The 13,041-nt window shown below is 42.0% G+C and overlaps 1 protein-coding gene across 1 annotated transcript in view; it reads left to right on the forward strand.

Annotated features, from left to right (window-relative positions):
* The window catches only part of LOC137655786 (splicing factor 3B subunit 2-like), a 49,929-nt gene extending 39,982 nt beyond the window's left edge, over positions 1-9,947 (forward strand). Inside the window, 2 exon segments of the mRNA XM_068389927.1 lie at positions 6,429-6,623; positions 7,886-9,947. Of these exon segments, the coding sequence (XP_068246028.1) occupies positions 6,429-6,623; positions 7,886-9,799 (2,109 nt within the window). The 3' untranslated portion in view covers positions 9,800-9,947.
* The last annotated feature ends 3,094 nt before the right edge of the window (positions 9,948-13,041 follow it).

Raw genomic sequence — 13,041 nt, forward strand, 5'->3', positions numbered from 1 at the left:
TACTTGGACGGTGTCCGTCCTGAAAGAAGGCTACAGGCTCCCCTTCATAGCGGACCCACCCCCTCTTATTCCAGCCACCCAGACAGAATGGTTGGCTCCCAGGGACCCGTTGAAAAGGGCCACCCTTCAAGGAGAGGTTTCCTCCATGTTAGAGAAGGGAACCATGGAAGAAGTCCTTCTCCCAGGCCCAGGCTTCTACAGCCGCCTGTTCCTGGTAGAGGAAGCAACGGGGGGGTGGAGACCAGTGATAGACCTGTCGGCCCTCAAGAAGTTCGTCAAGAAGACGGACTTCAAGATGGACACCCCGAAATCCGTCCTGATGTCCTTGAGGGAGAAAGATTACATGATGACGGTCGACCTCAAGGACGCATATTTCCAGATCCCTGTCCACCCGTCGAGTCGGAAGTTCCTCCGGGTAAAATGGGGCTCCCAGATCCTGCAGTTCAAGACCCTTTGCTTCGGCCTGTCGACGGCCCCTCAAGTGTTCACGAGGGTCTTCGCGACGGTCTCAGTGAGGGCTCACGAACGAGGTATCCGTCTCATCAGATACCTAGACGACTGGTTGCTCCTTTCCAACTCAAAGGCCCTCTTGGAAGAGCAAGGGAGGAACCTCCTCCAGTTCTGCAGGAATCTGGGAATCATTATCAATCTGGAAAAATCGAACTTAACGCCATCCAACAGAATGGGGTACTTGGGTATGACGTTGGACACCGTGCAGGGGAAGGCCTTCCCCTCGGAAGACAGGATACGGAACCTCAATCACATCATTCAGCCGTTCCTGTCAGAACATTCCAGGAGGACGAAAGACTGGCAGAGACTAATAGGTCACCTGGTCTCATTAGAGAAACTGGTTCCCCAAGGGAAGATGCGGCTCAGACCCGTGCAATGGAACCTCAAGGGCCTCTGGTCCCAGACAGGCGCTCAGAAGGCGTTGATTCCTGTCCTTCCGGACACGAGAACAGCCTTAGAATGGTGGCGCGGCCAGTCGAACTCCCTCAAGGGGATGCCCCTCGGGTCCTGTCCCCCCGAGTACCTCCTGTTCACAGACGCCTTCAACCTAAGGTGGGGAGCCCACCTTCGGGAGGAGACAGCAAGCGGTACCTGGTCGGAGACCGAAAGACATCTCCACATCAACGTCCTAGAGCTAAAAGCAGTCCAGAAGGCATGTCTGCACTTTGCAAGTCGGTTGAGGGGAAACACCGTGGCCTTAATGTGCGACAACGCCACGGTGGTAGCCTACATAAAGAAGCAAGGGGGCATGAGATCGAAGGAACTGTGCGACCTCACCATAAACATCCTGCATTGGGCGGACGAGCAACAGGTGGTACTGCTAGCAAGGTTCATCCCCGGGAAGAGAAACGTGCTAGCCGACGGCCTCAGCAGAATGGGTCAGATAGTGAGGACAGAGTGGTCCCTACACCCGGAAGTAGCCAGACTCATCATTCAACGCTGGGGCTCCCCTGTGATGGATCTCTTTGCAACAAAGCTCAACGCCAAGCTACCGGTCTATTGCTCCCCGGTACCAGACCAAAGAGCAGCCCTAGAAGACGCCTTCCAGCACAAGGGGGACAACTTGGACGTATACGCTTTTCCCCCCTTCACGCTGTTAAGGCAGGTACTCAACAGAGTAAGAGCCTCCCAAAACCTAAGGATGACTTTGGTAGCGCCCTGGTGGCCGGAGAGGGAGTGGTTCGCGGATCTAAAAGACCTGGCAAGCCAACCGCCTTGGCCTCTGCCCCCCAGGTCAGATCTGCTGCGTCAACCTCACTTCCTCAAGTTCTACGACAACCCTCTCTCTCTTCGCCTTCACGCCTGGAGACTATCGAGCGGCTCTTGAAGAAGGAGGGGTACTCCTCCTCCACAGCTAAGAGGTTGTCCCTATACCTAAGAAAATCCTCTACCGTGGTATACCAGGCGAAGTGGGCCGCCTTTACGAAGTGGTGCTCGGAGAAACACATAAGACCTCTTAAAGCTTCAGTCCCAGACATAGCTGAGTTTCTCGTGTACCTTAGGGATGAAATAGGGATGTCAATCCCAGCCATTAAAGGAGTACGGGCAGCCTTAGGCCAAGTCTTCCTCCTAAAAGGCATCGACCTGGGGACCTCGAGACACATAGCGATGCTGATTAGGAGTTTCGAGCAGTCCTGCCCTCCTCAAGCTAGGAGAGTGCCCAGATGGGACCTGGCCAAGGTCCTGAAAATGCTAAGTCGACCTCCCTTTGAACCCCTCAAAGATATCGGGGACAAAGACTTCACCCTCAAGACCATCTTCTTGCTAGCCTTGGCTTCAGATAAGAGAGTGGGTGAGATCCATGGTCTGTCTTACGACGTTGCGCACTCCAAAGGGTGGAAGGAAGTGTCCTTCAGGTTCGTACCCTCCTTTTTGGCGAAGACTCAGAACCCAGCAGTCTGGGACCCGAAGTTTGAAGGTTTCTCAATTCCGGCCATTCCCAGGACAGGCAATACGGAAGACTTGAAGTTATGCCCAGTAAGGACGCTCAGGAAGTACCTGGAAAGGACGGCTCATCTCCGACCAGGTGCCAAGAACCTCTTCGTCTCCACAGGTGTTAATAAGAAGCAAGTCTCCAAGAACACCATTTCCTTCTGGCTGAGACAAGTCATCGCTAGAACTTATGAAGAGGATAAGATGGCAGTGCCAGGCACTCCCCGCCCCCATGACATCAGGGGCCTGAGCACTTCCTTGGCCTTTGAGAGAAACATGGCGGTGGGACAGATCCTACAAGCTGGCACTTGGTCGCACCAGTCGACCTTTACTGCCCACTATCTCAAGGATTATTCAAGAAAATCCTTGGATGGATTCTCCATTGGGACAGTCATCGCCGCCCTCCAGTCTGTGTAGCGGTAGGCTAGAAGATGTCCCCAACGGAGGATAAATTCTTCGCTACTTCGTCAGGAGGAAATTCAGCAGAAGAAATTTTAAGAGGAGAGTCTTAGATAATAGCGTAAGGTTCCGCAGTTACCCTCTCTCCGCTCTCTGATAGGCCCCGCATTCCTTAGCCCTCTAGGCACTATGTGCCGAACCAAGTGGCAGAAGGGCACTCCCGCCTCCTAAAGTATAAGTCTCCACAGAAAAGTAGTTCTCGGTGAGTATTTGTGTCGGAACAAATCAAAAATTTTAAACAATTTTTATTTTTCCTAACATACTCACTGAGAACTACTTTTCGGGTAATGGCCCTCCCTTCCGTCCCCGAGTGCCATCCTTCCATTGCCAAGTTGGGCTAAACGTCGAACTTAATGGCGATGCTGACCCAGAGAGGCAGTGACCTGCTCTAATCCTGCCCTCAGGGCGCATCCTCTGGCGGCGGGGGTAAAACCTATATAGAGCGGGGTAGGGGGGTAACGGTGGGAAAACCTTGGTCGAGATTGAGAGGTCACCAAGTGACTCCACAGAAAAGTAGTTCTCGGTGAGTATGTTAGGAAAAATAAAAATTGTTTGAAATTTTTGATTAACATAGGTTTGAACAGCTATCCAACCCAGCTAGTGGGATGCCTGATGTTGCATTTCAGCAGCAAGCTTTGAAATTCGTGGCCGAATGTTTGTTAGAGCCAGTCTCATGTCATCTCCAACATCCAATTCCAATCTGTTCCTATTCTTTGTTTTCATATTGACAAGAGTGGAAAATCCTGCTTCACACAAGTAGGTAGAAGCAAATGGAACAAGGAGACATAAAGCTATCATGCTGATTTTGGAGTATGACTGATACATACCGCACCAGAACTGAGTCACAGATTTCACCTTGAGATCACGAGCTGAAGAGTCGTTCCTTAGATCCAGATATTCATCTTGGATTTCATCTGGGATACTGGATACATCAAGTTCAGTACAAAATGGGTTCCTTACCAGGGCCTCCTGTTCCTGTGAAAGCTTAGGAAAGTAACGCTTAACTTCCTTTTCTAGAGACTGAAGATGTTCGGTAATCTCATCCTTGAGGAACTGATCCAGTTGGATGTGAGACTCATCCATCACTCCACAAAGTTTTTCAAACATAGCGATGTTTCCAAGATTGGTTTTCCGACACCAGTTTTGCAGTTTGGAAACAAAGGCCCGAAGACTATCTTCAAAAAGGAGAACATGTGTTTCCCTTCCTTGAAGCTTCAAATTGAGCTTGTTCAGCTGGTCAAAAATGTCGGCTAGGTACGCAACCCTTTTATTCCATGCTTCATCTTCGAAGTGGACAACAAGATCTTTCCTTTCTTGAGTCTCCAGGAATAGCTTTATTTCATCTTTCATTTCAAAGACACGATTAATAACGTTTCCTTTTGATAACCAACGTACTGCTGTGTAGAAGAGAAGGACTTCGTGGTCAGCATTCATGTCTTTGCATAGTTCTTTGAATAGGCGAGTGTTGAATGCTTTAGTCTTGATATAATTTACAATTTTGATTACAGATTCAAGCACTTCCTGCAGAGAAGCAGGGAGAGTCTTACTGGCGAGAGCATATCGGTGAATCATGCAGTGGATGCCCTTTGCTTGAGGTGCTAGCTTCTTCACTCTCGATTGGAATCCTGATTTCGATCCCAGCATAGCTGGTGCCCCATCCGTACAAACCCCACACACGTTTTCCCATTGAAGATCTTCCTCTTGGAAAAAAATTGAAACATTTTTCATGACATCATCAGTTTTTGTTGTGGTTTCAAGTGCACTGCAGAATAAGAATTCGTCTTTAATGTCACCTGAATTAATGTATCTCACGAAGACAAGCAACTGAGAACATGAATTTACATCTGTTGACTCATCGAGCTGAAAGGAAAACAAAGGGGAACCATTAATTTCAGTCAAAACCCGTTCCTTCACATCCATAGACATTTTAGAAATGCACCTCTGTATAGTATTATGTGACAGGGATACTTGCTTCATCTTTTTTGCACTGGCTTCTCCAAGAATAAGATTTACTGCTTTCATCATGCAGGGTTAAGTGTTTCTCCAATCGTGTGAGGCTTTTTTTGTTTAGCAATTTCGAATGCAATCTCATATGAGGCTTCCAATACGGTTGCACTCTGCTGCTGAAACGACCCACTTCTATCGAGTCTTTGGCTTTTAAGACACCGTTCATGCCGTTTGAAAAAATCCAAATCCTTCTTTGCGTGTTCTGGATGTTTCGTCTCGAGATGACGCTTGAGTTTTGATGGTTTCAATGACTCTGCAATTAGGATAGTATGGCACAAAACACACTGTGGTTTCTCAATGCCGTGAATAGAATAAAAATGATATTAGGAATATATTCAATTAGAAAATAAACAAGAAACTTAAATAAAAACATGTTTCCAATCAAGATGTCATATCACAACAGCATGCTTGCCAGACACAGCTCACTTCTACTGCTTACTTATCTCCTTGTTAAAATAAAGTAAAAATGTTGAATAATGCACGCTTTGGAACACTGACTGGTGGTGAGTAATTTATGAGCCGGGTATAAATTTCTTAATGCATACGATAGACACGTAAATAATAATAAAAAAAAAAATGCATGACTAAGAACAAATAGAATAGATACACGTGAAACATATTGCCAGAAGAGCGAAAAAGAAGTGTAATCAGCAAAAGGTGGTTACTCGAAGGTTTTGCAGGAATAAGTTCTTTTCTATAAATTTCAGTAGTTATGTCCACCAAAAAATATAGAAAATTCAGACTGCTTTTTCATCTATCTCTTGATAACTTTGCTCTTACTTTTGCTAACAGCTCTACATTAAAAGATTGTTATTCGAAGGTTTTGCAGGAATAACTTCTTTTTGTGAATTTTTTCTAACAAAAATACAGAAAATCATACAAGAACTAAAATAGCAATAACTCACATAAAGATAGGCATCGAATTTATAGTGAATCGTAGCCACTTACAAATCAAAGAGAAAACTAAAACTGTCAGAATAATCAAGTTTGTCTTCAATATTTAAGTCACAAATGGAAAAGTGAAATAATCCACTCCGTAAATGACGGAAAAAATCTAATCCATCGTTTAAGAAACAACATAAAAACGTCAAACAAAATACACAATCGTAAGAAAAAAAGAAATTTTTAAACATGATAAACAAGAGAATAATAATGTTATCCGAAGCTACTTCTAACAAGGCTACGCGACCCCCCTGCCAAGGCTTCGCGACCCCCCAGGGGGTCGCGACCCACCGGTTGGGAACCCCTGCTGTAGATATTTGAATTCATGTTGAATCTGGCCAAAGATCATGGTCTTTAGGCCTGGTCCATAAGAACATTAGTCAATTATGAATGAGACCAACTGCTACAAAAATTATCATGGTAATATCTTTGCACAGAACAGTGGCTTATTTGCTTTAAAATACAGCATTAAATGTCAGTGTAGATACTGTATTAGGAAGGATAAGTAAAGATAACCTTGATGTAAGTTAGTATTTTACCCGATACTGCTGTACATAACTATTCCACTAATTTTTCAGTTACCAGTACCAGGATTATTAGGGGTGTCCCCGTCAGCCATTGGTCCACCGGGAGAAGCGTCTGATAAGAATGAAAAACCTCCTCCACTGATGTCCTTGCAGGTTTCAGCACCTAAAGAAGAACCACCTAGGGAAGTTAAACTCCCGCAGGCTTTAGAGCAGGCTCTTGCTTTCAAGACAGAAAGAGCAAAACAGGTACTGTATGTAAATTGTATCATTGCTGATATGATTATTATTGAACTTTAGAAATTCAAACTTTGCGAATGCTTTTCTGGTGAACAGGTTGACATTAAGTTTTGTTTTAGTTTATATTTTTATTAATTGCTTATATATAGTTAATTTTCTGTTTTTCTTTCTTCACTGAGCTACTTTCCCTGTTGGAGCCCATGGGCGTGTCACATTCTTGTTTTCCAACCAGTGTTGTAACTTGGCACATAATGATAATCATAATAATGATGATGCGGTATCCCGTATTGTGGGAAGTATTTAACCATAAGTTAAATTTTATAAATATACATATATTTCCTTTGTAATTGCTATTTTCATTACAATGGATTTAGACTTTCCACAATTTTCTAATTTGATTATCACAGTATAATTTTTGCTTGTTAATCTAAGTTAATTAAATTCACCAGACTTCAACATTGTTGTGTCTCAACATACTAAAGAGAAGCTAAGGGTGGCTGTTAAAACTACTTCACAGTCATGTATAGTTATACCAATTAGAATTTAATGTAGGTTCTCCATAGGATGAAAAAATTTTCTGAAGTATTGTAAGAACAAATGATTAATTAAAGAATTGTTAAGAAAGCCGTGTAAAACTAGGAGATAATTTATAGAAAATATTACAAATGCCAGAGAAAAATAGTTTCGTTACATACTATAAAGGTTTATTCCCACAAATAACAAATATGCATACAGTACTTTCCTACCTTTGAAATCGTTACTAATTATTACGGGAGTTCCATCTACAGCTGGCTGGTTTTTTTATTTGATGTTAACCTTAAATTCATATTGCTAGTAAATCATGGAAATTTTCATATTGGGCGTAAAATTAGATAATTTCTTACTTTATGCAAAAAAGTGATTTTGACGAAGGAAAAATCTATTTCTGGGTGAGGAACCTGATAGAGAAATGAAGATAAGGGGTGGAGGGGGATGTTGATGAAGGAGAGGTCTAATTGGTGAGGGATCTATGGTCGTGGTTCAATCACGCCCCAGTTTTCTATACCGACACTCAGTGAGTGAGTGAGCTAGGTTTATTCCTGGCATTCCATGCATCTCTTTTTTCTCTTGTATATTCAGCAATAACTATGCCTCTGAAATGATGCTAGAGGAGCATTTCACGGAGCGACACAGGTCGAACCCAGATATTCATATATTTAGCCTTGTTATTCCTGTTTTAATTTATCTTTCTTGTGAAAATATAAATTACAATTATGAATGTATCTAAACAGGTTGGCGTCAACCCGGAAGATGTTGAAAAAGTTGAGCGAGAGGGTGTTGCTGGAATGGATAACCTGGAAAATATTTCACCTCAAACTCGTATCCCAGTACCTCTTGTCAAAGGACCTTTTATGCCACCTGTGTACGAAGATGACGATGATGACATGCCGGAAGAACCTCCTACTAAGAACAGGCAGGAAAAGAAGAAGAAGAAGAAAAAGAAGAGGAAGGGTCGGAACAGGTTCCAAGAAGAACTAGAGAGAACCCAAAAGGAATTGGCCAAACTTGAAAGGAGTGAAAATGATGACCCAAATATAGAAATTGAGTATATTCAGGACACAATTGAACTGGAAGTTACTGATCCAAATTACAGTCATTTCACAAAAATTTTTGAAACCTTCCGTATAGCCGAGCCAGAGCCAAAAGTTGAAGAAGAGAAAGTAGCCATCAAGACGGAAATTGCCACAGCAGAGTTGAAAAAGAATTTAACTAAAGTACCAGGTGTGCCCCCAGATGATGATGATGATGACGATGACGAGGAAGACGACATGAAGAGAGATGATGATGATAAACCTAAGCTTTCTAAAAGAAAAATGAAACTCTTAAAACGGATGAGCATTGCTGAACTAAAACAAACTGTTAGTCGTCCAGATGTTGTTGAAATGCATGATGTTACCGCAAAGGATCCAAAATTATTGGTACATTTGAAAGCAACAAGAAATACGGTACCTGTTCCAAGGCACTGGTGCTTCAAACGTAAGTATTTGCAAGGTAAAAGAGGTATTGAAAAACCACCTTTTGAACTACCAGACTTCATTAAGCGAACTGGAATCATGGAGATGCGAGCAGCATTACAAGAGAAGGAAGACCAGAAAACCTTAAAAGCAAAGATGAGGGACAAGGTTCGTCCTAAAATGGGGAAGATCGACATCGATTATCAGAAACTTCACGATGCCTTCTTCAAGTGGCAGACGAAACCAAAAATGACCATTCATGGAGATCTTTATTATGAGGGAAAGGAGTTTGAAACAAAGATGAAGGATAAAAAACCTGGTGAAATGAGTGACGACCTAAGGATAGCTCTTGGGATGCCTGTTGGAGCTAATGCCCATAAGGTCCCTCCTCCGTGGCTTATTGCCATGCAGCGTTACGGTCCTCCTCCGTCTTATCCCAATTTAAAAATTCCAGGGTTGAATGCACCAATACCCGAAGGATGTACTTTTGGTTATCATGCTGGTGGTTGGGGTAAACCTCCAGTCGATAACATGGGGAAACCTATCTATGGAGATGTCTTTGGAACTCAGAGTAAGGACTTTGATTCGCCCTTAGCCGAGGAGGAGGTCGAACGCACTATGTGGGGTGAATTGGAGAGTGAGAGTGAAGAGGAATCAGAAGAGGAAAGCGAGGAGGAATCTGACGAGGACGTCAGTGGATTGGTGACACCAGGTGAAACGGGTCTGGTCACTCCATCAGGCATCAGCTCCTTACCAGCTGGTCTAGAAACCCCGGATATGATAGAGTTGCGTAAAAAGCGCATGGAAACCGAGATGGAAGGTGGCGACACCCCAGCCTTGTATACAATTCTACCGGAGAAACGAACGGAGACCATGGGACGTGCAATGATGGGCTCTACGCACACGTATGACATTGCTGCAGCTGCTGCTGCTGTGGGGGCTGCAAGTGGAGTAAGCAGATCAGCTCCACAAGGAGTAGAAGTAGCTCTGGATCCTTCCGAGTTGGATCTTGTAGACACTGATGCCATGGCGGCTCGATACGAGGCTACGCTCCGAGAACAGCAGAAGGGAGAAGAGGAAGATTTCTCAGACATGGTAGCAGAACATGCTGCCAAGCAGCGTAACAAGAGGAGAAAGCAGCAGCAAGATCAGAGTAAACCAGCAAAAAAGTACAAAGATTTCAAGTTCTGATTTGGAGTTCACGTGGGTATGTTTTTTTGTCATATTTTAAATGTATTGAAGAGGGGAATCATGTTCATGTGGTTGTAGTTATTTTCCCATATCTCTCTTAGATCTGTATCTGCACTTGAAACCTCAATGAACTGTACCAACTATGAAAGGTAGTTTTAATCCATGTCATTGCCTATGACCACTTATACTAAGGATTTTTTTTATTGTAACTTTCAATTGCAGTCAGTCCTCCTTATTCGTGGGGTTAGGTAAACAGGCGCGGAAACTTAGAATCCGCAAATACTTGCTGCTCTAGGGTGGGTTAACTCTAAACCTAATAACTCGCTGCCAATTGCCTTTGCACGGTCAAATGATACACAAAGTATACCTTCTGTACCACCTGATATTGTTTTTACTTAGTTTCTGTGACAGTATAAGTATTGTATTATGGTATGAATACAATTCGATAAGAATAATGTACATGTAGACTTGTGACCATAAGACCGGTACACATAACACTATTCATCTGGTAGTTTTATGTACATATCACATATCCTAAAACCTCTGTAAGCAAACTGGATATGTATAGATTCTTTACATCAAATCACGATTCTGCACAAAAAATACCAAAGCGGTAGATGCACATGCAAGGAGAGACGACGCATGACCGAGGCCAAGTGAGCAAGAGATGGGGAGAGGGAAATTACTTGAAGGAACACGGTCGGTTTAAAATCATTGGGCTGCTCGAGTACTTATTGCGAATACGTGATTTGTATTAATAAGTTATACGGTTCTCTGTATCGCGAATGAACGAATACATGAAGATAGAACCCGCTAAGAAGGAGGGCTGACTGTATAAGTTGGTGGTAGTAAATATTAGTCTTTATGTGTACAGTACTATAGTTTATAATTGATATCTTCAATAAAATAAAGAAATATAATAAAAAAGACCTTGAAATATATTACTTTTTTTTTCAATGAAAGACTTCATAAAGAATATGACCAATTTTTTGGGGAAAAAAAGGTTTGCAGAAATAAAAAACACTGAAATTTACACCATAGAAAAGGTTTCATTTTAGAGAATTAGTGTCCAGTATGAAGGGTAGCCCACCTCTATGATGCTCTTCCTTTATTCACAACTCAAGGGAATCTTACTTTACTGTACTTTTATAAATTTTCATATTTATTTGTAGCAGTAGAAGGAACTGGCAACAGTTGAAACTAATTTTTGGTATTTGTAAGACTTGTTTTTAAATACTGTATCTGATTTATACTGACATATCTAATCTAGCTTATGAATTTTTAAGAATAGGTAAGTTTATTATTACCTCTCTGTCAAGTAGTTTATTTTTTCCTCTCTCTCAAGTGTCAAACAACCACTCTGCTACCTTGAAAAATAGAATTTTAATTTTAGTAAGAAATCTAAAGGATAATTTTCCCTATCTTTAAACCAAAGTGTTAGAGAGAGAGAGAGAGAGAGAATATATTTATAATCTATATCCTTCTGTTAAGTCCCCCTTACATGTAACAATAATCAGCTTCAATCATAAGATTTACCCTTTCAATTTTCACATAATTGATCACTAGTATTATCTGTCTCTCTCTTCTGTCGGATACAAGACAAGATAATGATGTCCTGTAATAGAACATTATGTTGCAAATTCTCCAAGACCTAAAGAACACGAGTGTTTTTGGAAAATAAACCCCAAAGTATATACTGTACTGTAGTACATACATACATATACCAAGGCACTTCCCCCAATTTTGGGGGGTAGCCGACATCAACAAAGAAACAAAAACAAAAAGGGGACCTCTACTCTCTACGTTCCTCCCAGCCTAACAAGGGACTCAACCGAGTTCAGCTGGTACTGCTAGGGTGTCACAGCCCACCCTCCCTACTATAGTAATAAGAGGAAAAGAAATTATACTTATCTTGCACTGAGAGAGATATTGAAGAAGCTTCAGTCTACTACAAAATAAGATAAACAACAACCACTCTGTAACCCATTTTCTGTTTTATCTTTAGTCTACTAATTGTCCCTATAAAAAATGCTGTTGCAGCTGCTTCCAAAACTAACGCAGTAAAGCAACAAAGCTATCTCTCTATCAGACAGTGTCATATATGCACTTGACAGATTCTTGGTTAAGACTGAGTTACTGTACTGTACATCAATTGATTGTATTTGATTATTTTAATACAGTAATGTAGGATTTTGGGTACTTCGATTTCAATTGGATCTGAAGTAGATCTCAATCGAAGCCAATTATTCTTGTGTGTATGGAGCCCTTAAACTTCTCTTATGATAAACAAAAGTAAAAATTAATAAAGACTTTATGATTTCCCATAGGAAAAAAGAAACTTCAAAAATGGCTGTCTGCTAAAGAAGGTGATGAATGCAAGAGTTGATGGGAGAAGTACAAGAGGAAGTCCAAGGTTTGGGTGGATGGATGGAGTGAAGAAAGCTCTGGGTGATAGGAGGATAGATGTGAGAGAGGCAAGAGAGCGTGCTAGGAATAGGAATGAATGGCGAGTGATTGTGATGTAGTTCCGGTAGGCCCTGCTGCTTCCTCCGGTGCCTTAGATGACCGCGGAGGTAGCAGCAGTAGGGGATTCAGCGTTATGAAGCTTCATCTGTGGTGGATAACAGGGGAGGGTGGGCTGTGGTACCCTAGCAGTACCAGCTGAACTCGGTTGAGTCCCTTGTCAGGCTGGGAGGAACGTAGAGAGGAGAGGTCCCCTTTTATTTTTTTTGTTTTTGTTTCATTTGTTGATGTCGGCTACCCCCCAAAATTGGGGGAAGTGCCTTGGTATATGGATGGGACAAAAGAAAGTAAACTAATAGAAAATTATGATAGTTGAACATTTTACTATTAACTACTATCTATGTTATCTCGCTATATAATTACTCTGTGAAGTAAACTAGATGTGTCAGCCAATATTCTGAAAACCAAAATTGCAAAGGTAATTTTTTACTTCCCTATTACCTAACATCATTGCATTAATAATTATAGCATCAGCCCTACCCTTCAATACTACAACTGTTACAATACACTTGGTTTAGTTCTAAGACAAATGCAATATTGCTCAACCTAAACACTTACCAGTACAGTATACATTCAAGTCTCTAAATCATTATTTGTTGTGGGGAATATGATTGCAAACATACACATCTGTTTTCTCTCTTTGAGCTATTTTGCTTGGTTTCAGGTAAACGTTGATATATTGTATATTTACACTTAGTGATTAAGTAGAATTGGTCTCA

This window comes from Palaemon carinicauda, chromosome 16, assembly GCF_036898095.1.
Source record: "Palaemon carinicauda isolate YSFRI2023 chromosome 16, ASM3689809v2, whole genome shotgun sequence".
Taxonomy (NCBI): domain Eukaryota; kingdom Metazoa; phylum Arthropoda; class Malacostraca; order Decapoda; family Palaemonidae; genus Palaemon; species Palaemon carinicauda.